At 43.8% G+C, this 25,604-nt stretch overlaps 1 protein-coding gene across 11 annotated transcripts in view; it reads right to left on the reverse strand.

The window, feature by feature from the left end:
* Positions 1–24,753, reverse strand: part of ST3GAL6 (ST3 beta-galactoside alpha-2,3-sialyltransferase 6) — a 50,522-nt gene extending 25,769 nt beyond the window's left edge. For 2 of the 11 annotated variants that reach the window (XM_030472726.1, XM_030472697.1), the window contains exons 1-2: positions 19,914–20,761; positions 253–352 (exon numbers count right to left, since the gene is read on the reverse strand). In XM_030472726.1, the coding sequence (XP_030328586.1) occupies positions 253–341 (89 nt within the window). In that variant the 5' untranslated portion in view covers positions 342–352; positions 19,914–20,761. The other 9 variants (XM_030472743.1, XM_030472658.1, XM_030472719.1 and 6 more) reach the window with 9 other exon arrangements.
* Between the last annotated feature and the right edge of the window lie 851 nt (positions 24,754–25,604).

Genomic DNA, 25,604 nt, shown 5'->3' on the forward strand with positions numbered 1-25,604 from the left:
TATCTCTGAGATCCTGACCTCTCCACACAACCGGGCTCAAATCAGCCACTGGGTTTAAAAGTGACATGAGAGAAGGGTGACAAGACAGAACAATCACGGTACAAAACAAACCAACCACAAAACAAAACACAGAGTAGTAATCACTTGTGCTGATTACTAGTAAACAGCTCTTCAGCAACACAGCAACTCACAGCCACATCCCTTACAGCCATGAGGGTGTTTGCACTGTAATTGAACAAAGCATCACCATACCAGTAGAGGTTATTTCTCCACAGATTTCCATGCAGTATACCATACATAACAGCAGCAGCCAGGATAAAAAACAGAAGAATTCGTTTCATGACTGGTAGACCTGAAATGTAAGAAAAATAAGACATTTAAATCCAAGTTACGCTATTAACATGAGCTTTTATAAAGCATCTTGAAACCTATGAAAGGAAATCATCATTATTACAACCATTCACCACCACCGCAAATTTGACAGGGGATCACTCTGGTTTGATTTCTCACACAAAGTCGCAGTGACGGGAGCTGAATGCTGTTTTGCACCTACCACACGTAAACACTCTCCATAGAAGCATTGAGAGGGGCTCACTCTAGGTTCTCTCTGAAGACAGAGGAGGAAGATAGGCTCTTCCAAAAGCCTGTCAGAGTAAGAGCTCCTTTCTGTCCACTTGCAGCCCAAAGAAACCAGCCTCTTGGGTCAGAAGTTGGCCTTTACAGGTACCTGTTCTTCTCTTTTTTGCACCACACACTATCAGTTTCCATAATTACACAGTTAAATAAGCATTAGCACTTTGCAGGAGATAAATAGGCTGATGCCAATGAAGCAGAACAGGGTATGAGCTGCCAAAAATTGCTATCAGCTTTTTTAGGATCACTGAGTATTCTTAAAGTCTGGGTTTGGACATTAAAAGCTGCACTGAAGCCGTCTGTTTATGCCCTTATGTCCTATACAGTCTCCAGCTCCTGATGCAGGCCAGACGTCATAGAATCACAGAATAGTTTGGTTGGAAGGGACCTTCAAAGGTCATCTAGTCCAACCCCACTGCAATGAGCAGGGACATCTTCAACTAGATCAAGTTGCTCAGAACCACATCTGGGCTGGCCTTGAATGTCTCTAGGACTTCATTGCTCAAGTGACAGAAAAATGCTGTTTTCACACACCGCAAAGCAAGGAAGAAGAGTTAGGACCCAATCTATGGAACTTACTAATCATGGAGAAATAGTAGGGAAAGTGTTCATTTTTCAAATAGAAGTTTCACTTCACTGCACAGTGTACTAAAAGAAAACCACAGATGTATCAGAAGCTCAGGTATCTGGCAAGACACACTGAGGGAAAAGCAACTTCTGCATTGCTCACATCTAACACACTGAGCTGCCCTTTCAGTAGTTATGAATGAACTGTTGTTGCTTAATCTAGTGGAAGTCCAAAATAGCTACTCTGGCCACAAGTTACTGTGGAAACTTACTGAAGAGCTATACCCTTTTATTATTTTCACTTCTTTCCCTAGCATGGTAAGCAGGTTCAATATAAACAATGCATGACTACCTACTCGCATATCTATATAGTGAAGGTATGAAACAGCTGTCCAGCAAAAGCAAGCCATATCCAAACATACTGCTGCATTTTTCTGCTGAGCAGAACCTTTGGCTTTATGGTTTGGGTTTTTCCTCTCCTTTTTTTATTATTAAAAAAAAAAAATAATTCTTTTTTTAAATTCTATGTTGATTTTTAGAATATTTAGAGTTGCTCTTATTTGAAACCTGTGTTAAACAGCCCTAAGGCAATAAAACTCAAAATAGTTATAGTCCAAGTGATTTACAGCAATATGCTTTATGCTAGTAACATCTTAACATCACACCTTGTATTAAAGGCCAATAAACTACTAGAGCGCACCGCATTTTGCTGTTAGAAATTGAGACACAAAGTGCTGCCACTCACAGATATTTCTTTGAGGTAAACTAACAGGGAACTATTTGTTACAATTACTTGAGTGCAACAAGACACCACTTCCTTATTTACACATACACCCCCTGCCCCATCCTTCACACCAGCTTAACTGTGGGGGCAGAGATGGAGTTTTATAACAGTATCTAACAGTAATAAAGCCACACAATGAACAACCTGTCATTTATCAACCTTAAGTACACCCTCCAGGCTGTCCTGCTCTGTTCTGGATGAACTACAGGCTGCAGCTGTTGCAATTTCAACCTTTCATCCTTCGCTGGGAATGCCTCCCTTACAGCTCCAATTCCCTTAACTCTTCTGGAAGAGGTACTGCAAAATTTTTTCACAGTCACTCTCAATTTCTAGAGCAAACCCTGAGTTTTCACAATAATTTTATAAGTCTTTCCCTAAAACTGCAAGAACATTACAAAGACCCCTTACCTACTGGGCTTAGTCAAATGATATTAACAGCAATTGGCTCATCATCTTGAGTACTGTCATGCAGCACATACAGGACAATCAGGTGTTCAGGCCCATTCAGCATGGGTTTATGAAAGGCAGGTCCTGCTTGACTAACCTGATCTCCTTCTATGACAAAGGTGACCTGCTTAGAGGATGAGGGAAAGGCTGTAGATGTTGCCTACCTAGACTTTAGTAAAGCTTTTGACACCATTTCCCACAGCATTCTCCTGAAGAAACTGGCTGCTCATGGCATGGACAAGTGTGCTCTTTGCTAGGTAACAAATTGCATGGATGGCCAAGCCCAAAGCATGATGGTGAATGGAGTTAAATCCAGTTGGCAGCTGGCCACAAGTGGCATTCCCCAGGGCTCTGTACTGGGGCCAGTTCTGTTCAATATCATCATCAATGATCTGGATGAAGAGATCAAGTACACTCTCAATAAGTCTGCAGATGACACAAAGTTGCACAGGCATGTTGATCTGGATCCGGACAGGCTGGATCAATAAGCTGAGGTCCTGCACTTGGGTCACAACAACCCCATCCACTACTACACTCTTGGGGAAGAGTGGCTGGAAAGCTGCTTGTCAGAAAAGGGGGACACAGGGGTGCTGGACAACAGCTGGCTGAATATAAGCCAGCAGTGTGCCCAGGTGGCCAAGAAGGCCAATAGCATTCTGGCCTGCATCAGAAATAGTGTGGCCAGCAGGGCCAGGGCAGTGATAATCCTCCTGTACTCGGCACTGGTGAGGCTGCACCTCAAATCCTGCGTTTGGTTCTGGGCCCATCACTGCAAGAGAGATATTGAGGTGCTGGAGCATGTCCAAAGAAGAGCAACGAAGCTGGTGAAGGCTCTAGAAGCCAAGTCTTATGAGGAGCAGCTGAGGGAACTGGGGTTGTTCAGCCTGGAGAAAAGGAGGCTCAGAGGAGACCTTGTCACTCTACAACTCCCTGAAAGGAGGTTGTAGCAAGGTGGGTGTCAGTCTCTTCTCCCAAGCAACAAGAGAACATGGCTTCAAGTTGCACCAGGGAAGGTTTAGATTGAATATTAGGAAAAATTTCTTCACCTAACAGGTTGTCAAGCATTGGACCAGGCTGCCCAAGGAAGTGGCTGAGTCACTACCCCGGAGGTGTTTAAAAGATGTGTACATATGGCACTTAGGGACATGGTTAGTGGTGGACTTGGCAGTGCTGGGTTAACAGTTGGACTCTATGATCTTAAAGGTCTTTTCCAACCTAAATGATTCTATGACATATTTGAAAAAGATACCACACCCCTTGGGTTGTTTGGGGTTTTTTTTTTTTCATTGTATTTTTATCCCCTTCTGGTTTGCAGAAATTTGCTAAAATATCCCACTAAAATGGAAATTAACTGTTTACTTTTACTCCTTAATTCCACAAATGCAAACATCAGTTAAACAACAGAACATAATGAACCAGCTCTTCAGATAAAGTTGCTAAATTAACAACTGATTAAATTGCTGATTTTGCTGACTTTAATCAAAGAGACCCTGCTGAAGAGTCAGACCAAGCTACAAAACAGAGAAAAGACAAAGCGAAGAGCATTTAAAAAACAAAAATAATATGAATAACAGTATTACTCAGAGAGAAAAAAAAAAGTTTGTAAAGTATTTACAAAGATATTCATACAGCCTGCAAAAAAATTCATTTAAACAAGAAAACGTAGGTCAACATCACTCTTCAAACAGGATCATAAGGAATCTGTAGCAGCTTTCAGTATCCCATGTAGGACATTCAGCCTGGCACTCACGTGAGAATGTAGCATCATAGGGTGTACCTAACTCAGCTCTTCAGAACATAAAATGGTCTATTAGTTACACAAGTGTCTTCTCACCATTCCATCCCCCAGTGCCTGGCTTCATTCAGTGCTTTAAAGAGAAATTTCTGTAATCAAGAAAGACAGTCTTTTTAGTGAAGACTTTCTTAACCTGGTTTAGTAAACAGAACCATTGCCTTGTTTATGGAATAAATTACTCTGGCTGCACTTTTAATAGTGACAGCATTTTCCAGCTCTCCCTATTTTAAAATAACTGAGTGTTACAGAAAGTTAATCAAAGGAAAACAAACTCCTACAATGCAAATATTGCACTAGAAAATTCCCATCGTCAGAGATGCAAGAAAATAGGCAATTGAGAAGACACAGTTCAGATGTAAAATGACAGGTCCATTTCAGCTTATTTATCAAAACAGAAGACCCTGCCTCTTGATTTAAACTCATCCAACTGACTGAGGTCATAGTGCCCTCAGGTCAAGGTCAACCAGGGTTAAACAAAACAAGGCGGACAAAACTGGAACTCAACTATTCAATTCCCTCCTCTTTCTAAAAAGCCTACAGTGATCCACACAAACGAAGGGGCGAGGAACCCAGCATGCCAACACCCAGTGTTCACAGTGTTAGCTGGTCAGTTTTCTGAAAGTAAACAAGCAACAGGATGCATAAGCATTATAAAAAGATTGATGGGTATTTTTTAATAAGAATCTAAGCTAACTTCCACTGTTCAACTTCCTACCCCAGCCAAGGCAGAGCTACAGTTACAGAATTATCAGGCCCTGTTACAATATTAAGAGATCTCAGAGATCAGCCTGCATCTCCTATGGACAGATGGGTCCACCCCAGTTCCCACCAACACACTCGGTACATTGCAAATTAATTATATAAGCCCAGAGGCTAATTTTTTCTTCCCTTGGAGGAAGTGGAAAACCAACGTCCTTGTCAGAGGTGCATCTTTACATGCAATTAGCCCTTATTCTGCCACTTCAGTAAGTGTGGTATCTGATATGAGTCACCATCTCAGAGCCTCAGTTTATCTTTCAACTTACATATGCAGTTGATGCAGCCATGCCACAGAACAATCACGCAGAAAACTACAGCTGTTGGACTGGGCAATCACATGACCACACTACAAGCATCTTTTTTCATTACCATTGTAAGCCTTCCCTTTTGCTTCCTTGTTTAAAATTAGGTTGTCAATAATACAGTGCAAGACACTTTTCCACATGTGCTGCTCATTTTATAAAGTACCTTTAACTATTACTAAATATTTAACTAAATAAATATTTAACTAAAAAGTGGTTACTGCTAAATTAAAAACTACTAATCTTAAAACAATCTTGGCTCCATACCTAGTCCTGTGGCAGTTTAACTCCTTGCTGCTGCAATTAACTGACAGCATGAAAATTTCAGCTCACTCAGACCTCAAATTCCTAGCTCTTGTAGGGGAGGAAGGGAAGTGATCTTGAAAATATGCTTTGAGTGGACCTTGAAATTTAAAGGGACAGCCGAAAAAGCACATAAAAACCTACTAAAAAGTTTAAAAAGAAACATCATGATTTTTAAGATGTAGTCAGTATCTCATGGTTTTGCTTGTGATCACCAGTATTGCAGCACTGCTTCCTTTTGGTCAAGATGTAGGTGCATGCCTAGTGGAACAACTACACAGCAATATGACAACCAAGAAGGGAGTTTTCTCATGTCATCATTTGTCTCAAGTTAAGCTGCCATAATGTGAGTACATTATGGCACATATCTATATCTTCTGCCAAATCTATACAGTATTCACCATTAACTCTTCCAGTTCTTGCTCTTGCACAGTTCATTATTTCTTCCCCTCTTCAGGAAGGAAAAGCTGTACTGGACAATACAACAGCACTGCAGCAGAATCTTAAAGGTACTGAAGTGGCTGAGTCAGTCTAGTGCCTTCCCTCACACACTCCTTAATTTTTTTCATCATTTCCAGTGCTCCTTTTGATTTCAGTTTATTAAGAAACAGAATGCCTCAGAAATATACAGTTTAAACAGGAAGGTAGATATACTGGGTTACCCTAGCAAAGTGGCCGTGAATTAAAACTACATTACTAACTCTCTGACAACAGTGGTTTGGTTTTGAAGTGATAAGTTTAACAGCATCTTAATTGGAAAAGATTCTTGCTAACCTGCCCCACCCCACACAAAACCAAAGCAGATATTCCTGTTTCTGAAGGCCTGCACAATCCATGACACCAAAAACCTAAGGTTTTACTGTGTTAAAATGTCACTGGGGACTTCCACCATCGCACCACATCTGTACCAGCAGTTCAAGATTCTTCTTGCACTGAAGATAAGATGCTTCTCTTTCAACAATGAGAGTATAAGCAGTTCAGGAAGAGTTTGGTGACTATCAAAACCAGAGCCACCTTCTCCTGCAAGAGCTTACTAAACTAGCCATTTACTTCCACAGCATCCTGATAACTGTGAAAAATTATGATCTTCCTCCAGAGACAGCTCCTCTTTGTTAAGGAAGGTTTCCAATGTTTCCCCTAACATTTTCCCTAACACTGCAAAAGACCTGAAAATAAATAGCAAAATAACTTTTTCTCCAAGTACTCAACTGCAAGCAATGATGTCCAGTAAATTTTATATCATAGTAGTAGTGATATTTAGTAGATTAAGTCAACCATTGTTCTTTACCAGCTACTACAGCCAGAAATGTCGCCTCTGCTGACATTAATCTAGTGGGAAGAGATGTAAACTAGAGCTGTGCCCACCTCTGATCTTTGCATGGTTGCACACTAACTACTGGACACAAATTCAGGACAGGCTGTGAGAGTTAACAGATTGGGTTTAGGGACTAAGCACTTGCCTGTCTCCCTTTCATCATCCTGCTAATGATGAAACCTACTCCGTACCAGAAGAGACAGCATTTGGCCACAAAATACATTTATTTTGTGGACAATTCAGCATCATTTTATTCCATTTTTACCTTTCAAGCACAGACACCACTATTTTGCTTCTCACCAGAACATTCCCAACAGCCGGGTCAAGCAAGAAGGAAAACCAACATAATTAGTATTTTTCATTGACAATCTTCATTTCAGTTTGCTTCTGTCCAAAATCTTCAAGGAGATCTCTGCATCACTTTCCCTTGTGACTCTCCAGTCCTACTTAAAGCTCAGAAACATACCTAGAGAGGATGGCTGGTGGAAGAGGGAGATTAGCTCCCTTACAGAAGGCTGCAGGCAGGCCTGAGAACAAGCACAGTTTATTTGCGTTTTGGGCATAACAGGCAATGCAGCACCCACTCCCCTCCAAACCTTCATCTCTAGTCTCACATTCTCACCTCAATTCCCATTACCACTTTTTAATGCAAGAAATCGGGTATGGTGGTTTGTTCTAGCCAAACCTAAGCCCTTCAGCCTTTCAGGCAAGATCTGAAAGACATGAGTTCACCCTTCCAAGCAAAACATGCCATCAATAGGGAGAGTTTGGCAAAAGCTGCAAAAAGCCTGTAGGTCCTGACTTACTTTTACAGTCATTACCAGGCTCAGACTCTCTTGTTCTTACATCCTTTTTATCTAGTGCAGTATGATCTGTTCAGTGGCGTAACTCCTTTTTTGCTCCTCTTCCCCCCCTCTGCCTGACCACCCAGGAGCTTTTACATGTGTCCCACAGTGAGAAAAGGAACAGAAAAAATGAAAAGGTCAGAAGAAAAAAAAAAGTTGCATGCACTCCAGACTGTTTCTTGGATAGCAAGAGGACACATGTGCAAGCCTAGGTCAAGTTACTACAAGTTTTTTAAAGCTTACTGAAACAGCCTCCCTTTTGGCTGCAAAAAACCTGCTGTGATCCTGTTCTCAGAGGTACCACAATCAATGATGTGCCTTGTTTCACCGAGATATATCAGTTTTGGGCCTACCAGCGCAAAATATAATGTCACTCAGACTGACACCAACTACTAGGTTCACAGATGAAAAACAAGAGTACAAAGCATCAGCCAGTGCATTCTGCCAGAAAACCCTGATGAGCAAAACACAATGGAGCATGGGTATTGGGTCTCACTGAAATGGCCCTCAATAGGAGCAGCATTTGGTGCAACTGCCTGATGCTGAGTTAATTAGCCATGCTGAGAGGCAGAACATGTTCCCTCCAGCTTGGGGCTATCACAGGGTTGCTATGCCACCCTTGAGATCCGAGCTAATATTTTGGCTCAGATTATCACAGTGCATGCAGATCCTTGGCACCAGCTCAAGGTGACAGAATGCTCCACTGCATGGCGTAGACACACAATTAAATCTGCAAGTGTAAAAGAGAGAGCTGGTTTGATATTTCTTATCGGGTGAATGTTGTTTGTAATTATTTTTCCCCCCTCCAATATAGAAAATTATACTCTCTAATGTTCCAAAATGGCTTGGGCCTCCTCCCAACAACAGACACACTTTTTGTAACACAGTTAAACACTGGTAACTTGAGTTTAAAAGCCCTGGGTAGATCCAAATCCAACTTGTCTCTTTGAGGGGAAGTAGAACAATAATAACTCTCACCTAACTGGTGCTTTCTAAGTATCACAGATTTCCAGAAACCTTGCCTATAATCACAACCAACAGTAAGATTAAGTCCACAGCCTCAGCTTCTTGCCTGCTTTTGTGCCTTGAGATGAAGACTAGAAGGAAGTGCCCAATTTATGCAAAGGTGCACAGAAGTTGGGAGCAGATGTTTCCACATGCTTTCCCTGTCCTGCCCCTCCACAGGCCTCCTCCCTCATCAAACTTCCCCCCCACCCCCCTGGCTCCTTTTCTTCCTCCAGCGCACTTGAACACAGACCAGCAGTTCCTGCCATGCCCACCAGCCGCAGGGATGCAGCGCAGCACAAAACCAACTACTTCGGATTCAGTCAAAAGCTAACCTGTGCATGAAAAGTCCAAAACCTGGTATCAGCTGAGCACAGATAGCTCTTCTTTACCTCCCAAAGCTTTAATCAAGGCAAACATTGCAAATCCAACTCTAAATACACCTTTAAACAAATATTAAAAAAGACAAAAAAATTCAGTAACACAGCCTTAGCTGAAAGATTTCTTCCAGCCTTGTTGTACTGTCCCAGATTAACCTTTAAAGCTTTAGCCAGCCTAACCTAGGCTGCTATTTATATATTACACATCACAGGCGTTGGTATGACACGATAGAACAAAATACACAGAGAATGGATGCCATAAATCCACACAGCTCCTCCCACATACTGTGGCGACAACACTCTTCCTTCTCAGCCTATGCTTCCCCCCCTCCCTTCAGCTCTTCTTCCAGAAAGACTGGAATATAAACAAGCCACCCAACGTGTTCTGGGGGTCAGAGTTCAAGTCACTGTCTCCCCATACGTTGACTTGCGTAACTGACAAGGTTTCTGTCAACTTGAGCTGCTCTTCCTGAAGGATCAGAGCATCATGGTTTTGAATTATTTTGCTTCTTCACCTCCTTTAAACCACAAAGACAAAAGACATACTACACAATGGTTGAGAAAACACAAAATGATTTAGGTCCCACTACAACATCAGTTACTCATTCACACTCACTCTTCTTTGTCCATGAGTGCCTGCAGAGTCAGAGGCTTGAGGTCAAAGAAACAATCCTTCTCAGGTTTCCCAGAGCGAAAAGATGGAAAAAAGTAGAAGGAAGAAAAGCTAGAAATAGCCAAATTAGTCAGGTTTCAAACAGGTCAGATACAAACCATATCAGCTCACCAGTTCCCTCCCCCCTGCCTGCCCTGAAACCATATCAATCTAAATAAATAAAGGTCCAACAAGAGAACTTTATCTATATCATACATGCACATTCACTACAGCATCAAGTTCACCTTAAAACAAGGCACACTTTGTCTTCTTATAATGCCTACCTAAAGCATCCAGCTCTGGCTGATCGGGAGCTAGTGATTTAACCTCAGCTCTCACATGAATGGCTAGGAATTACAAAGCTATATCTACCAGTCATCTCAGGGAAAATAAAGAATAACCTCAACCCTAAGCTAAAAGAAATAAATCACACAAAAAAAAAAACCCCAACAAAAAACCAACATCCACCCCAAGTAAGAAAGATTCACTTACTTCCCTACCAGCACCTGGAGAATGAAATGCTCCCTATCTACATCCACAGTAAATCCCAAGTAAACCAGACTAATTTCTCAGTTAGTTGTAACAGTACAAATCCTGATGGGTACCCATCTCAGCATCTGCCCCTAAAGAAACACAAGTGCTTGCTGTTTGACTAGTCTTCACAGTAGCATTTGCAAGCCCTAGTCATGAAAAAGTCCCAAAAAATGCATGGACTGCCATCATCTAATGCCACAGCTCTTTTTATAAAAAGCAACACATTACATTAGGCTGGTTTGTGTGGATTAAGAGGCCCAGCACACAAAACTAACAGTTTAATTTTCACTTAGATAACATGCAAAGCATGTCTGTGGTCAGAGCCCCAAACCTAATGTTCACTGATTTTTGCTGTGTTGCTCCCTATCTTACCCCAAGTGCTAAAAACCAAAACCAAAATCAAGAACAAAACACATACCAAAAAAAAAAAAAAAAAAAAAAATCAAGATCCCCAGCTGTCCAAGATGGAATTTACCCCAACAGCAGATTCTGCAAGTCAATCTGCTGCAATGCACATGTGCCAGAGAGGTCTGGGATTCTCAGGAATGCAGCAAAACAAGTCAGTGAAAAGTGTAAAACTAAATTAATTCAGGGAGGGAGGAAAATTAAGATAAGTGGTAAAATTGACCCCACACTATCCTGCAAACTTGCTCTGGCACAGGCTTCCCACAGGGTCACAGCCTCCTTTGGGCATCCCCCTGCTCTGGCATGGGGTCCTTCATGGGCTGCAGGTGAATATCTGCTCCACCATGGACCTCCATGGGCTGCAGGGGGACAGCCTGTGCCACCTGTACGCAGCCCATACCACAGGTTACTCTGGCACTGGGAGCACCTCCTCTCCTCCTTCTTTATTGACCTTGGCGTTTGCACAGCTCTCACATTCTCACTTCTCTCTCCAGCTGAAGTTACACAGGAGCTTTTCCCCGCCTTGTTAAACATGTTACCCCAGTGGTGCTACCACCACCACTGATGGTCTTGACCAGCGGTGGGTCTATCATGTAGCCAGCTCGCGTTGGCTCTATCAGGCACACGGGAAGCTGCCAGCAGCTTCTCACAGAAGACATTCCTGTAGCCCCCTACCAAATCCTTATCATGCAAACGCAATACATCAGGAGAAAGCTGGAGTTCACCAACAGCTTGAGCAGCTTCTCTGATAACGTTAATGCCTCACGTTTCCCATTCTCTCAATTCAGCATTGCAATGAATACGTTCACATTGCCTTTCGATTTTGACACTGAATCAGAATACACACCTTAGCTGCTACCTACTATAGGAAAGCTAAATCCAAACTGACAGTGCCAAACTGGAAAAACTTGAATATTGTAAATATTAAAGCTATTTTCAAAAGCCTTCTTTATATGCAGCTTTTTTTTCTTAGCACTAAAGCTCAAAAAAAAAAAAAAAATCATGTACAACAACAACAAAAACACCCATAGGAAGAAAAAGAAAATGAGCAACTTCGTAAATATGAGAATGGTTTGTGGACATGAAGTGGTTTTGAGCTAACAAAGAACAGTTGTACAGGTTGCAGCAGAGCCTGTATCTGATCCCTTAAAGGCTTTTAGTGCTTTGCTTCATTTCTTAAATGTGAATAGAGGAGAAACTACCACATACAATATTCAAATAGTACTTCTCCTGAGGATTTTGAGAGCTATGAGATACATAGCACAGTTGAAAAATGTAATCCTGAAGAATATTTAATGCAGCATGAAAAGTCCTAACTGAAATCTTTTCTGAATAGGAAAGGTTGCCAGTAAGATGACAAGTGTTTAAAAAAAAAAAGATATTTGTAAGGTAATGAGCTTTCCAAGGGGAACAGACATACAGGTGTACCCAACTTCAGCATTCAGAGTATCACTGTGTGTTTCTTTAGACAATGTTAGAATCAAATTCACAATAAAAGCCCAGAACAAAGGAGCAGGCTAAAAGACAAAACCAGAACAGGAATTCTTCACAGTGTAACTGTTAGTTGCTATAAGGGAACTCAGCTCCTTATAGAAAAGGTTACATAAGTATTTCTGTATACAGAGAGCTATAAAATAACACTGCAACAGGCCATGCTTCAGTGCTAAGTTTTAGTGGGTATCCAAACTATAGTGGACCTCATAGCCCTGATTCATGCACCTTAGTTTCCTTACCTATACATGAGGAAAGCTAATTATCTCTGACTGTAATCTTCAATTGCCATCTGTCTGGGAGGAAAGCTGCCTAAATTAGTCAGTAGGGAATGCTGGGAAAGCTTACATGCTACACAGAGACACCCATTTAGGGCTTTCAGACCTCAATCCTCTCTGAAGGTTAACCACAACCCATTTCCTCCCCAAAACTGAAAATCAATGTATCACTGCTTGGAGGAGGGGGGTGGGGAGCAAAGGTGTTGGGTTTCTAGGTTTTGGTTGGGTTTTTTTAAGAGGACAGTCACTCCTAAAACTGAGGGGAGTGAAAGGTGCATTTCACCACACCCCGCACATCCTCTTTCAGGGTCTCGTAGCTCTCCTGCTGGGGTTACCCTGCAGTGGCTGAAATACCTACAGTCCAGCTGAGAGCCAAAAGCACGCAGGCAGCTGGGCAGCCTTCCTGCGAGTGGTAAGTTGCAAACATGCAGTCCAGTCCCTGCTGCAGCGATGGCTTCACACAGGACCTTCTGCTGCATATCATGAGCACCCTTCAGTTTGATTTGTTCCTTTCTGAGCCAAGTCTGGCTGCTGTAGGTGAAACCGGGTGTCTATTCCTGCTGTTTGATTCTCAGTTTCAACAGTCCTTAAGTGCTACAGCAAAGCGAACAGGAGTTTCTTCAGGACTGTAGTATTTTTAAACAGATCAGCCATCCTCCCCTACCTGATCTTTGCTGAACATCGGATTTGACTGGGCTGTAGGTGAATACCTCTTCTTAAGAGGGTAAACGGGTAAGCCCTTAGACAACACAGAGTTCACCTCACTGTGAGTCACCAGCAGGGTGATGGATTTCTTTTCGTGGCACAGATCTGCTGCTCTTCCTGCCAAACTGGCCCACACTGCAGCAGGGATAAAACATAAAGTCTGATATCTGCTTCAGCATAAAATTGGAAGTCCTCTAGAACAAGATACACAGTAAGGAGGACCTGCTTTCTTGCCTATTGACATCTCTTTCCTGCTACCCTGACCACACCAAATCCACCTCGGCCTCCAGCATCACCATGTCCTATCAAATTGTTAGTCATGCCACAGACAACGCAGAACGCCATTAGAGCATGAAATGCAGTACAGTAAAAGGCTTTTTGTTCTGTTAGAGCACATGTTCTTAGCTTGAAATGAAATTTATGCAGTCATATGCTGTACGCATGCATACAAGTCCCCTCTTTCCTTCCCTACAGAACTTCCGAACGCCTCTGGCTAATTTCAGTCAAACTTGACAGGAGATTAGGAACTTAACGTGTTTGAGACCTCCACAAATTTTGCAAAAATAAACAGACAGCTTAGTAGAACAAAGAAGCCCTATAAGCTCATCTTTCATTAAAGATCATAAAGTCTGCACACAGAAAGACATCAGAAACCTGGTTTCATTATATCTGCTTACCACACAATTGTGCAGCAGACATTATAAGAGCCTCTGGCCATTAAAGAAGTGCTAAAATTTTGAAAAGCCTTGCACAAATGTGTGAGTGTCCAAATTTCACAAAACAGTGGCCTGAAGTTAAACATTTTAAATACCCCTTTCAGTCACTTAATGGTGTTAGCTGACTTCAGTCACCCAACTTCAAAAAGTCACTGACACCAGCTAGTATTTATCATAGGAAATATTCTCTGTGATATCTGTGAAGAATGAGATGCATATTCTACTTCACCATTCTTTCTGAAAAGCTCTGAACAACATTCTCATTGTAGATTAAAAATCCTTAAACTAAGGTTTAAGGCTTAAGCCATCAAAGAGCCTATGTCCCACACTGAAAACAAATTTTGGCATGCCATTAGCACAAAAGAAAGAAGGAATGAAAACAGCTATTCTGTTCAAATTGCTCCAATGAAAATGAAGTAACAGTGTTTCCTTAACATGTTTTGCAAGAAAAGGCAGTCAATCTTCAGAAACTGTACAACTGCTATTTACACTGACCAGTATTTTAACCATCCGGCTACTCAAGATCCAGCTTACATGCATGGCCTGTGCTCCACTGCACAAAATGAGCAACACAGGCACAAGAAACACTCCGCTGTGTCAGACCAATATCCATCTCGCCCACTAGTCTGTCCCCAGCAGTGACAGAGAGAGATGCTATTTAGGGACAGCACATTGTGGACTTTCTGTGGTTTGTTCCCCTTGCAGCACCGACAATTGTTACATACAGGATATGGAAGATAACATCACTGCCTTGTCTTTTTATCATCCTCTTACGGACCTGCCAGTGTCTACACTTGGGAACCAGAGCAGATAAAAGGACAGGAAACCCACCAAAGGAGAATGAAATGGTACTGCTACATCACAGCTGCTGAATCACAGGGCACTTCACTACAGACACAGTCCTGAGGCCCTCAACTTTATGAGAATGGAGAATTAAAACTGCCACAGGTGGCTATAAAATTAGGGGGGAGGGGGAATAAGCTTATATAGCCTTCCAGATTCTCAGCTGAGGCAAATACGTCAATTTTCAGCTAAGGCAAACAAGTCACCCTGTCCCATTAAATATTGCAAAACATTTGGGCAAGCTGTAGTTTTCCCTTAACAGTTTCCCAGCTAACCAAATAAGAAGGCAGTAACTTGTCTACACAAGGGGCATGATCAAGACTAGCTACCACATGCTAGCAAGCCTTGTACACACTCACCAATATGGACAAATCCTAACTTGTTCTCATGCTTCAACTGGATTTATTATTATGGCTCCACTTAATCTTGTGCAAATGTTATGTTCAAAAAACCCTACAGGGTATCTCCCATCTATACCATTAACCCTCCCCTCCTGGCCTCAATCCCACACATTTTACTTCAGACTACCTGAAGCACTGTGAAGACTGAGGTGATAACGTTTCCAGGGTGCTCAGACATGTCACTGGTGGAGGACAGAGACAGGCAGGTTCAAGAACTTCAAAGAAACAGGAAATATCTATTTTGACTGCCAAAAGATGAATGAGGCTGTGGCTTCATTCAGCAACAACAGCTCTTCAGCAGCAAGCACCTTCTTCTCTCCTCATTGCAGTGAGGAAAACCCAAAAGTTCCTTCCCCATGCTGTCCCTTGTCTTATGCTAGGGTGCTTGTATACTCCTTTCCCTAAATAGATCATTCCCCCCCCACAGGTCATTGTGTAGCCAAATAATCTCAGCCCAACACACCTGCAAAAACTCAGCTGTCCAGGAGGAAGCTACGTAAGCCAACAGTTATATTAGAAAAAATAAAAAAAGATAATGGCAAAACCATAAATTCTACACCACATACCCCCCCATCCCACATGGGGTATCATTTGTATTTTATACATGCATTTTGTATTGACTGTTAAATGACCATTACATAGGCATGTATTTCTTCTGCCTACCTCTGCTAAGCCTCCAGGTAATCCAATGACATGCCCTTCACACCATTCTCATTTTGCTGCTGGCCACAGGGCTCTGAAAAGCAGCAGTGAAAGAAAGCAGTGGCCGGCTACCACTGTGCAAGTGCCGGTCTGCAGATCCAGTCTAACAAAGAGCTTTTCCGAGCTCTGCAGCACCTGATCCTTATTTCAGCGTTTCCAATCTGCACTCACAAGGACTAGAAACTTTTCTGATCAAAGTGAGCTGAAGACTCAGTGGAAATCCAAGACTGCTAGCCACCCACCTCACAAAGTTTCCTACTGGCTAGTGGCCCAAAAGAAAGCAATATTCCTCTATGGAATGGAAACTCGCACTCTAAATCAACAGATGTTAAGAGCAGCTTCAATAATTAAGTCTGAACTTCATCTCATTTCTGTCAGCTTTTAAAACCAGTTCCTTGATTACTCCATTCCTGCCCTCCTAACAGGAGGGAGGATCAGCTTTGTGGCTCCTCAGGCTTTCCAGCCTTCCCTTCCCAGTCAGGGCAAGTGGGGGCCATTCAAGTTTTTGCCTTGCTCCTCCTGGATCCCCACAGGTGCTGGAACATAAAAAATAGCTCTAGCACAATGTACTCTAGTTTTGCTGCTGCTGCCAAGGCTGGGAGCAGAGGCAATACAGAACAATTACATGCAAACTTTGGGTATTATTGAGGGGAAGCTTAAAATTTGCTCACTCTGTTGCAGTGCTTCCTCTTGAGATATCAAGGCTTTTGCCTTCAAGACCAAAGAATGGCCAACTTTCAATGCTGAAGAGCCACCCCACCCAAACAAAATGAACTTCAAAAGGACGTGATATTTGAAGATGATAGGTATAGCAAGCAGCAGTACCACGAAGTATTTTGCAACATTCTGCACCTCCATTTGCTCAATGCACTTTTCAAAAGGCAGTGATACTCCATGCAAGCCACATGTTCGCTATTTTTGCTTCATAGCACACAAGCTAATGCTGCCCATCACTTTCCAGCTTTTCAACCTTTCTGTACAAACAGCAGCTACAGATATCAGCGGTTAATACGCTGAGCCACAAAGTGAGAATGGATTAATTTTCCATTGTAAAGGAAATATTGACTTGTAAAGGAAACAACAGCTTGTACATCACATTTTCCTCCCAACCTCAGTGCACATCAAGAAAAGCTGAGGGTTTTTTTTATTTCTGTAGCAGGATAAAAGAAAGATTTAATGCTTCAAGTAGTTCACACACCAAGTAGTAAAAGCAGTTTTAATTTCCCTTGAAGACCATGAACAGGTACAGAAACATTTTGCTACATAACATAGCAAAAATGGAGGTAGGAGAAACTGGATTAATGGGGAAGTTCGGAGGGGGTGGTGGTGTGTGTTATTCTGCTTCAAAGCTCTTGCTCTTTTGAGCAAAGATGGTAAAAAATAGAGACTCTGAAAAAGAAAAAAACCTGTACATTCAGTTACCTTATAAATTAATTTCCCAATATTATTTAGTAGCTTCCCTATAAGGCCAGAGAAATCGATGATGAGTTATCGTAAGCTTGATAAATTTAACTCCACTTAAACACACGGTGCACATTTCAACTGATTTAGCTAAAACAGTGCAACCATCTGTAAGGAAAGACGTCTGTAAACGGACATATTTCAAGTAATCTTGAACCCGTGCCTAAAATGCACCTAACTAGGGAGCCACAGCAGAGTATCTCTCATCATACACACAGTAAAAACAACCTTTCATGCCTCTTAGTAAAATAACCTTAATGTTAAGGTAGAAAGACAAACAAACCAAGATCCTGTGCTACAGCTCAAGCTATACCATGGAGGAAAAAAAACCCAAGAACCTTTCCTCACAAGCCCTTTGAGTCAATGACGTGGACCACCGCATGTAGATGTTCCATCTTCAAATGACCAATCTGACTGCATCCTCTTCCAGGTGAAAATACTTGAACTAATCTCCAGCAGCATATGAAGCAACACATAAGAAGCAAAAAACCACAAGTCAGCCAAAGCAGTGCATGAGAACTTTACCAAGCTTGTCTTGGGAGAACAGATCACACCTTTACTGAAAGGCACTAATCATGGAGTGCCCAGAAACTGACAATGAAAACAAGCCAGGATAAAAGTGTTAATAGCACAAAGAAGCTATCATAAGAAAAACTATTCACAATCTCTGCCTTCTATCCAAAAACAATCACACAAGGAAGAAAGCAATCACCTGGAATGCTCTAAAATTGTCTCTGCATGTAAGCTTTCAAAGGTCTGAAGAGATGGTCGAAGAGAAGCATCTCAAGCACTTGCCACTGAAAATGAGACCCACCACCCCGTCAACTGCTGTATTTCCCTCCTGAGGCAACTCCCCTGCGTAATTGCTAAAGCCATTATTTAGCAGCATGCACAGAACATATAGAAATACTATTTCGCCAATCACCTTTTATAGCCAAAACACCGTAACTCACCTATTTCCCCACTTGTTCATGACTTAGGACTTGGGCATTTGTGATCTCCCCCACCAGCTTTCAGGTTTGGCTATCCTGCCTACAGCTGCTCCCAAAAGGGCACCTCCCCAACAGGCAATTGGTTCCACAGAGAAACTTCCCTGCTAGTTTTGAATAGGGGCGTATTTGAACACAGAGAGTCTCATGAGTCTCAACAGATGATTCACACATCCCACAAGAGAGGTCTCCTACAGCCAAAACGACCCTCAGCGAGATCATGGATTTACCCACCTTTAATACTACAGCCTTAAGTTTAAAAAATAACTTAAATTGTCTCGCAGAGAGACAGACATGCTAAAGAAGCAGATACTGCATCAAGAAAGATGCAAAGAAAGATCCATAAATTTATTTCACGTAGGTGGGAAGAAAAAATACAAGGATACAGTTGTGCTATCTTACATGTGGAAGGAAAGTTATTTTAGTTTCACTTCTATGACCTAATCAAATAATATCCTATTCAGAATATACCCTATTCAGAAATGGATGGGTAGGAAGCCTCACCCCATACACATTTCCTTTTTGTTTAAGCCGACTCTGAATTTAGTTTAAGTCTAGTATCATGGCATTCACCACAAATGTATATATATTTTTATGTACAACGTTTTTAGACAGTTCAGCTACAATAGAATTGCCAGGTTAAAACAAGTAATTTCATCCCATCGCAAAGTTTGTCCTTTCTAAATCGTTTTGCAACCACATGGTATGGAAGAGTAGACTGGCATAAAATGGGTGAAGAAGAGAGAGATAAAACCTGAAGAAACCTGGACAGAAAGTTTCAGTTGGGTAGCAGAAGCACAACAGCTCAGCTGTTCATCTCACTGGAAATTTTAATTTGTGAGAGGACAGCAAGCCCGATCACACAGCTTGCAATACCTAAAATTAGAACCACCACCCCCACTGCCAGAAAATAATCCAAAGAGGTTTTTTTTAAAAAAAGCAGAGAACATTAAACTTCCAGGGCTTGTTTCTTCCCTAAACTACAAGTAATGGATTTGCATATCTTCAGTCTGAGTCTACCCACAGAGCCATTGTTCTTTCCCCTAGGCCTTCGGCATTTCCAAGGGGCAGTCAGCTCCTCCCTTTCGGTACCCCCACTAAAAGCAACCCTTTATCGGAACCTGCCTGAGCGGCAGCCATGGCAACACGCCGGGATTACCAGACCCAAGCAACTTAGCAGAAGCCACGAGTCTCCCCTCAAATTTTATTTACGGACCGCTGCCGGCCGCCACTAGCTCTGCCGGGAGGCTCCCCCTGCGCGGCGCTGCCCGGCCCACAAGGCGCTTTCCCCTTGCCCTGCCCAGCTCCGGCGCCCCACCGCCGCCCCCCACCCCGTAACCACCCTCCGGGCCCCGCCGCGACTCACCGCTCGCGGGGGGCCCCGAGGCGGCCGCGGGGCGGCTCTGGGCGGCAGCAACATGCGGCCCGGCCGCGGGCTGCGGGGCTGGGACCGGCTCCGCCTGCCGCCCACCAGATGGGCTGCTCCAAGAGGCCGGGGAGAGCCGACCGGCTTCCCCCCCACCAGCTCCTTCCCGGAGGAGCCGCCAGGGGAACGGGGACCGGCCACTGCCCTCACGTCCCCCCACCCGCGAGCCCCCTACCTGGCTAGGCGGCGGCCGGCAGCCTGCCGAACTCCCTCTCGGCGCGGGCGCTTCCTCCCGCGCTGCCCGGCGGTGGCCGGAGCGAGGCCCCGGTGCCCGCGGCTGCGCTCGCCGCCCTCTGGGGAGCGCGCCCCCGTGGGGGGGCCCTTCTCCGGCCGAGGGCGAGAGCCGGCCCCGCATGCGGCCCCTCAGCCCAGCCAGTCCCAGCAGCGGGCGCCTGTGTGGGGCATCAAGCGCATTCAAGTGCCGCCGGCAAGCCGGGCGGCGGCGGAGCTTCAGCTTCGGTCAGGCTCATCCCCAGCGGTAACCGGGTCCCTGCGACGCCGCGATGTTAATTTTTACCAGGAAGTTCCCAGGAACCTCTGGGAAAGGTCTGGGACATCTCATCTCACCAGCCCTCAAGCCGATTAAAATTGTATTCCCATCAAAGGAGGCTTGTAGAGGCAGGCTTCATCCCTGTGGAAATTCAATTAATTCCTTGAATGCTTTCACCCAGGAACACGCTGATGTATCCGAATAGCTAGCTCTGCCTTTGAATATGTAGTAATTTACATTGAATAGCAATGTTGTTAGCAGCTGCTGCCATCAGTACTTACCTGAAGGAGGTTTTAAAATTGGAAGCACACGTAGGCTCTACACGAGGTTAGCTGGAAGCTTTCCCTACTTGAAATAACGCAAGAGCGCGGTGGGAAGGAAGATGGCTCACGGCAGGAACGCCGGCAAACCCGGGAACAAGGGCTTTTGGCGTGCCCGGTCCTGCGGGTTCGGCCACCGTCCGCGAGATCCTCTCAGCCTATGCAACAGTTTACAGAGCTCGCTACACTTTATAAAGTAGAGGAGAGGTGTTCACTTACCAATTGTCAGCACACCAGATGTTTTAAGTCATCTGAACCAAGAGGACAGGACTCGCCGCTTATCAGGGCTCCTCAGGCTGTTATAGGCAGCCCGTCAGTCGCTTCAGCCTTACTCCCGCCCGGCGGTGTTTACCATAAGGATGAAGAGGAGGGCTGGTTGCAGCTGAGCCCCGTCTGCAAAAGAAAACGTAGAAGTAAGCACGTTGTGCGTTTAGACAGACGTGATATTCAGCTCGAGTCTGCTGAAATTCCGCCTCAAATTATAATACCGAAGCCTTCCAGCGGGAGGAGAGACTCACGTGAAAAAAACTAAAGCGCTGCTCCGTCTCCCCCCAGTAATGACCGTATCTTCTCTGACTGACTTCCAGCTGTAGCCACTGTTCCTCTTTCCTCCTCCCCGGGGCCGGAGCCGTTCCCTCCGCGCCCGCCCCGCCAGCCCAGGGGAGGCGGGAGACCCACAAAGCGGGGGGCAGAGCCTTCCCACCCCGCCAGCGCCTCCTCAGCCTCCAGGAATTAACAGCTAATTCACAAACTGATTGTCACCTAGGGGAGAAAGGGGGAGGGGGAAACCAAGCAAGCTTGAAACCCACAGCGGTTATTTCAGGCGCAGGATTCTACCTCCCCAAGTACCTCGCCCCCTTCCAGCCAAACCCCTTGAAAGCCATTAAGGGATCAACTACTCCCCTGAGGAGCCCCCGAAATGGAACCCCACCCTGTATGACCAGCCCAAGAGGGAGTCATGGGGCTCCTGGAAAACTCTTCACACTAGACAGCCAGCCACACGGGACTGGGTGTTACTGTTTGAAAATGAAGGTTAATAAGTAATTGTCAGTGATAAAGGGAGTAGGAAAAAAAATATCAGTTTATGTGGAATTATGAGCTGCGTCAACGTGGTATTTTGCTAGAAGAAGTCCGAGGGGTTGATAATAATCTAATTGTTCTCTCCTGTTTCAGACGTGATCCTGACCACTTTTAACCCAACAATGTTCTATATGATGCTTTAGGGAGCTTGTGGTATCGCTTTAGCATTGTATCAGAACAAGATGCGTCCTTTATCGGAAGAGCAGCTCTTGGGGTTTTGGTGGCTATCACTGGGAATGACCAGAGGTGGAATCTGTTCTCAGCACCAGTTTTATACAGCCTACATGTAATAAAAATAACAGATTAAAAGCAGGGAAATTTTGGCTATTCTTAAGGGACTATCCCAGTCTGTGGCCTGCTGAGATGGCTTTTAGTGTGTTCTAGGCTGGGAACCAAAGTTTGGTCCTCTGTAATTTGTCTTCCCTTGAGCTGAAAATACCTTCATACATTTGCCCCCTTCTCCCAAGAGATTCCTCAGGTCTTCACCCTTCACATCCTGGTCTTTACAAAACCTGGTTGCTTCAAAGTATATAGCTAAATTATCTGCCTTCTAAAATTAGTTTAACTCTGCTATATGTTTTTCCTATTAGCCCTCATCTCTTCTGTCCTTACCCTTGAACTCACCTAAGTATTATAGGCACAAAATCAACTAAAAGCATTAAGGTTGCACAATGAAAGAGTCAGAAATTAGGAAATACCAGAAGATGGGTTATGTGACTTCACATCCGTCCCCTTGCTCATACTCAGTCTTAAATTATGTAGCCCAGTATTATTTTGTGCTGGCCTTGCTTTATTTTGCATGGCCTCGCCTTTGTTTAGGATACAGGATGAACTTACTCTCAGGATGTGCCAGATTTTTGCAGAACAAGATGCTGAGACTATTCACCACACAGGAGTGTAGGAAACCTTGAGGAAATGGATGCTATTCCTGCCTCTGTTCCAGACAGGATGCATGTGCTGCAGCTGCATCTTTTGTGCATGAGTTCATGGGCATGAGCTCATTTCACACTAGCTTACCTGGGTATTAGTAACAGTCTAGCATGGATCTTTGGGCAGGCTGAAAAACAGAGAGGTGAAGAACATGGAACGTGCTGTTAGCAGGGCTGAGCCACTGGCTCAGAGAAGACAAACCCAAGTCACCAATGCACCTCTGAAGCTAGTTAGACATATGCAATGTTCCTATGAGGATACTATGTGATGACTTAGAAGCCATTTGATTTTACAGCTGGCTGTAAATTATATGCTTGTCAGTTTTCTGCAAGTCTTGCACAAGGTGTTTAGGGCTAGGAAGATCTAAGCATTCACATTTGCAGCCAAAGTCCATAAGTGATGTACTGCTGTGAACAGAGGACCTGTTGCTCAGTTTTACTCCATTGCTTAAAGGCAGCACGTGTAAGAAATTCAAAAGATTGTATCTAAGACACCCGAATACATTTCTATCTGCAATAAACTGCAAAATCCCAAATTCTAACTACTTTGGTCAAGTAATACAATAGTCTAATTTGTAATAATGTAATCTCACTTCAGTATCTTCTGGCAACTGTAGCTGCCCAAGACCATCAACAGAATGAAAGCTGGTGTTTGTTGTCATCTAAATATGTTGAACTAAATCCAAGGATTCAATGGCAATTTGAACAATTAATATAGTGCAAAAAAAAGTTTAGCTCCTTGGTATTTTCAAAATGACCTGCACAAGCAAGAAGTTAGTAACTCATCTGCAACACTGATGAATTTATTTGGCAGAAAGTATATGGAATCACTTCTCTGGGATATAGTCTATTGCACACAAATGGTATCAGCAATGATTTGACAACAATGAGTAGCCTTCAAAATGCTTTGGAAGAGGATGACTAGTAGGAAGGCAAATGAATGCTCCTGCAAGCAAAAACAATGCATGTGACCAAAAAGTCAACAGGTTTTTTTTGCTATTTCAGTTCAAAATCAACTCTCCCAAGACACAAACCTCTCCCAAACCAAGCCTAAAAGCCACAGAAACCTTTAAATGCAAAATAACTAAAATGAATCTAAATAAAATGGAGTCATATTTTACCTCCTGGAGGAACTATGTACCTCCTGAGCCACTACTAAACTAAAAAACAATGTTGCAGTCAGGCTATACCTAGCTTGAAAAACTGGAGAAAACAAAGAGAAAAATTACAGGAAGTGGAAGGAAAAACTGTTGAACATGGGAAAAGCAAAACTGAGGAGAATATGGAATAAACAGAACGGAAAGTTGCAGCATCATGAAAGTGATTTCCTCTCCAGCAACCCAATAAGCAAGATGACTAATCAGGCTCTGTACATAATGCACTATTCAGTCTATCATAGACTACACCTCTGGTCTTAGAATTAAAATGCAACAGAACTGTCCCCCTTTATTAATTACTGTAGGAGATTAATGCATTTACAGAAATACAGACTGTCACAACGTCCCTTCTCCACTCATTTTCCACCTTTACTACCTACCATCACAGCCCGATCCTAATCTTCTTTATGTCACACCATGAGAACAGCACCAAGTCCCATACATGCCCAAATCTCTGCTACTGAGCTCCAAAACCTGTCTCAGCACAACTCTATTTGTAGAGTTTCTCTCAGTCCCTGTGCCCTGGATGACAGGGGACTGCTCTCCACTGCACTGACTGCTCAAGCTGCAGTAAGCACCAGGCCTCACGTAGCTTGTTTAGTCACCAATGTGTGATTGCATGATATTTCTTCCAGAGACTCTTTGCCAGGAGACAACTTGCTAAAGCCTGTCCCAGGAGCTTTAAAAAATCTGGTTAGTTGCTGTAGGACATCTCATCAGAACCCACAGCATGTCATGAGTTCACAGCATGCAACCCCCACCTAGTTCAAGGTCACTTTTTCAAGACCTGGTCAAAGAACTGCTCTCATGATCCCTAGGGACTGTTTTTTCTGGGAAGTGCAGAGTGCTTTCTCCTGCCCTAGGCTGTGCAGTGCTGCTGTACTCTGCCTGGGAGAGAGGACACAAGCAAACAAAGCATAGGACACAAGAAATGCCATGGAGGTAGCCTGGGTAGGCTGAGACAGCCTCCCTGCCAGCCAATCCAATGCAATCTGAAACGGTGAGCACATTAGGAAGTGCTATTTGCCAAGCAGAGTGAAGCCCTCAGGGCATGTATCTATACATAAGAGCATCGGCAAACCCATAAAGAAATACTTTATCCAATAGGCACTAAACATCCCTGTGCTTTACTAGGCATGTGCAGAGGCAGAAATAGGTAAAAATACACCCACCTGAAGAGCATTGCAAGCAAAACAGCAGGAAGGAAAAGGGGAAGTGGTTTGCAAAATGATGGAAAATGAATCCTGAGCAAGTGGTTTTCATCAGACCAAAAGCAACATTAAACTTCAGATTCCTCCCCTCCACTTGTTGCCTTGTTTCCAACTGTCAAGTTTCCCACTTTCGCCCCCATCCTTAAATGGATGCCAGTATACTGGCATGACTCCACCTCCACATGCATGCAAGGGTAACCCAAAGTGAATCTTCACAGCACTGAAAGCAGCCCTTCCCACAGGGAAGAGGCCAGGAGTTGGTGCTTCCTCCTCTCTCAAGACCCAGTTCACCCACCCATCTGGCAGGGACATGGCAGTCCTCTCCCTATAGCTCACAAGCACACAGTGGACAGTTCACAGAGGATGCTGGCTGTGGCATCTGGCATGAGGGAAGTATGGGAGAAGGAGGGAGGTGAGGTGGTGCACAGGCGGGAGTCACCAGCTGCAGGAAGCAGGGGGAGAGGACAGGATGGTGCGATACCCTCATTTGCAGTCTGCTTCTAGGTCACAGCCCAGGTGCTAAAGGGGACTAAAGAAGTCCTTGAACCTGTGGCTCTGGATCCCTACCCACTTAGCCTTGTGTACTCAGATCACTGACATAAGCTACTTTTGGAAGACGAAATACCTGTCCTTTTATGATTCCTACAGTACCATGCCAGGACTCACTGCTCCTTGTCTC

This window comes from Strigops habroptila, chromosome 2, assembly GCF_004027225.2.
Source record: "Strigops habroptila isolate Jane chromosome 2, bStrHab1.2.pri, whole genome shotgun sequence".
NCBI classification, from domain to species: Eukaryota; Metazoa; Chordata; class Aves; order Psittaciformes; family Psittacidae; genus Strigops; species Strigops habroptila.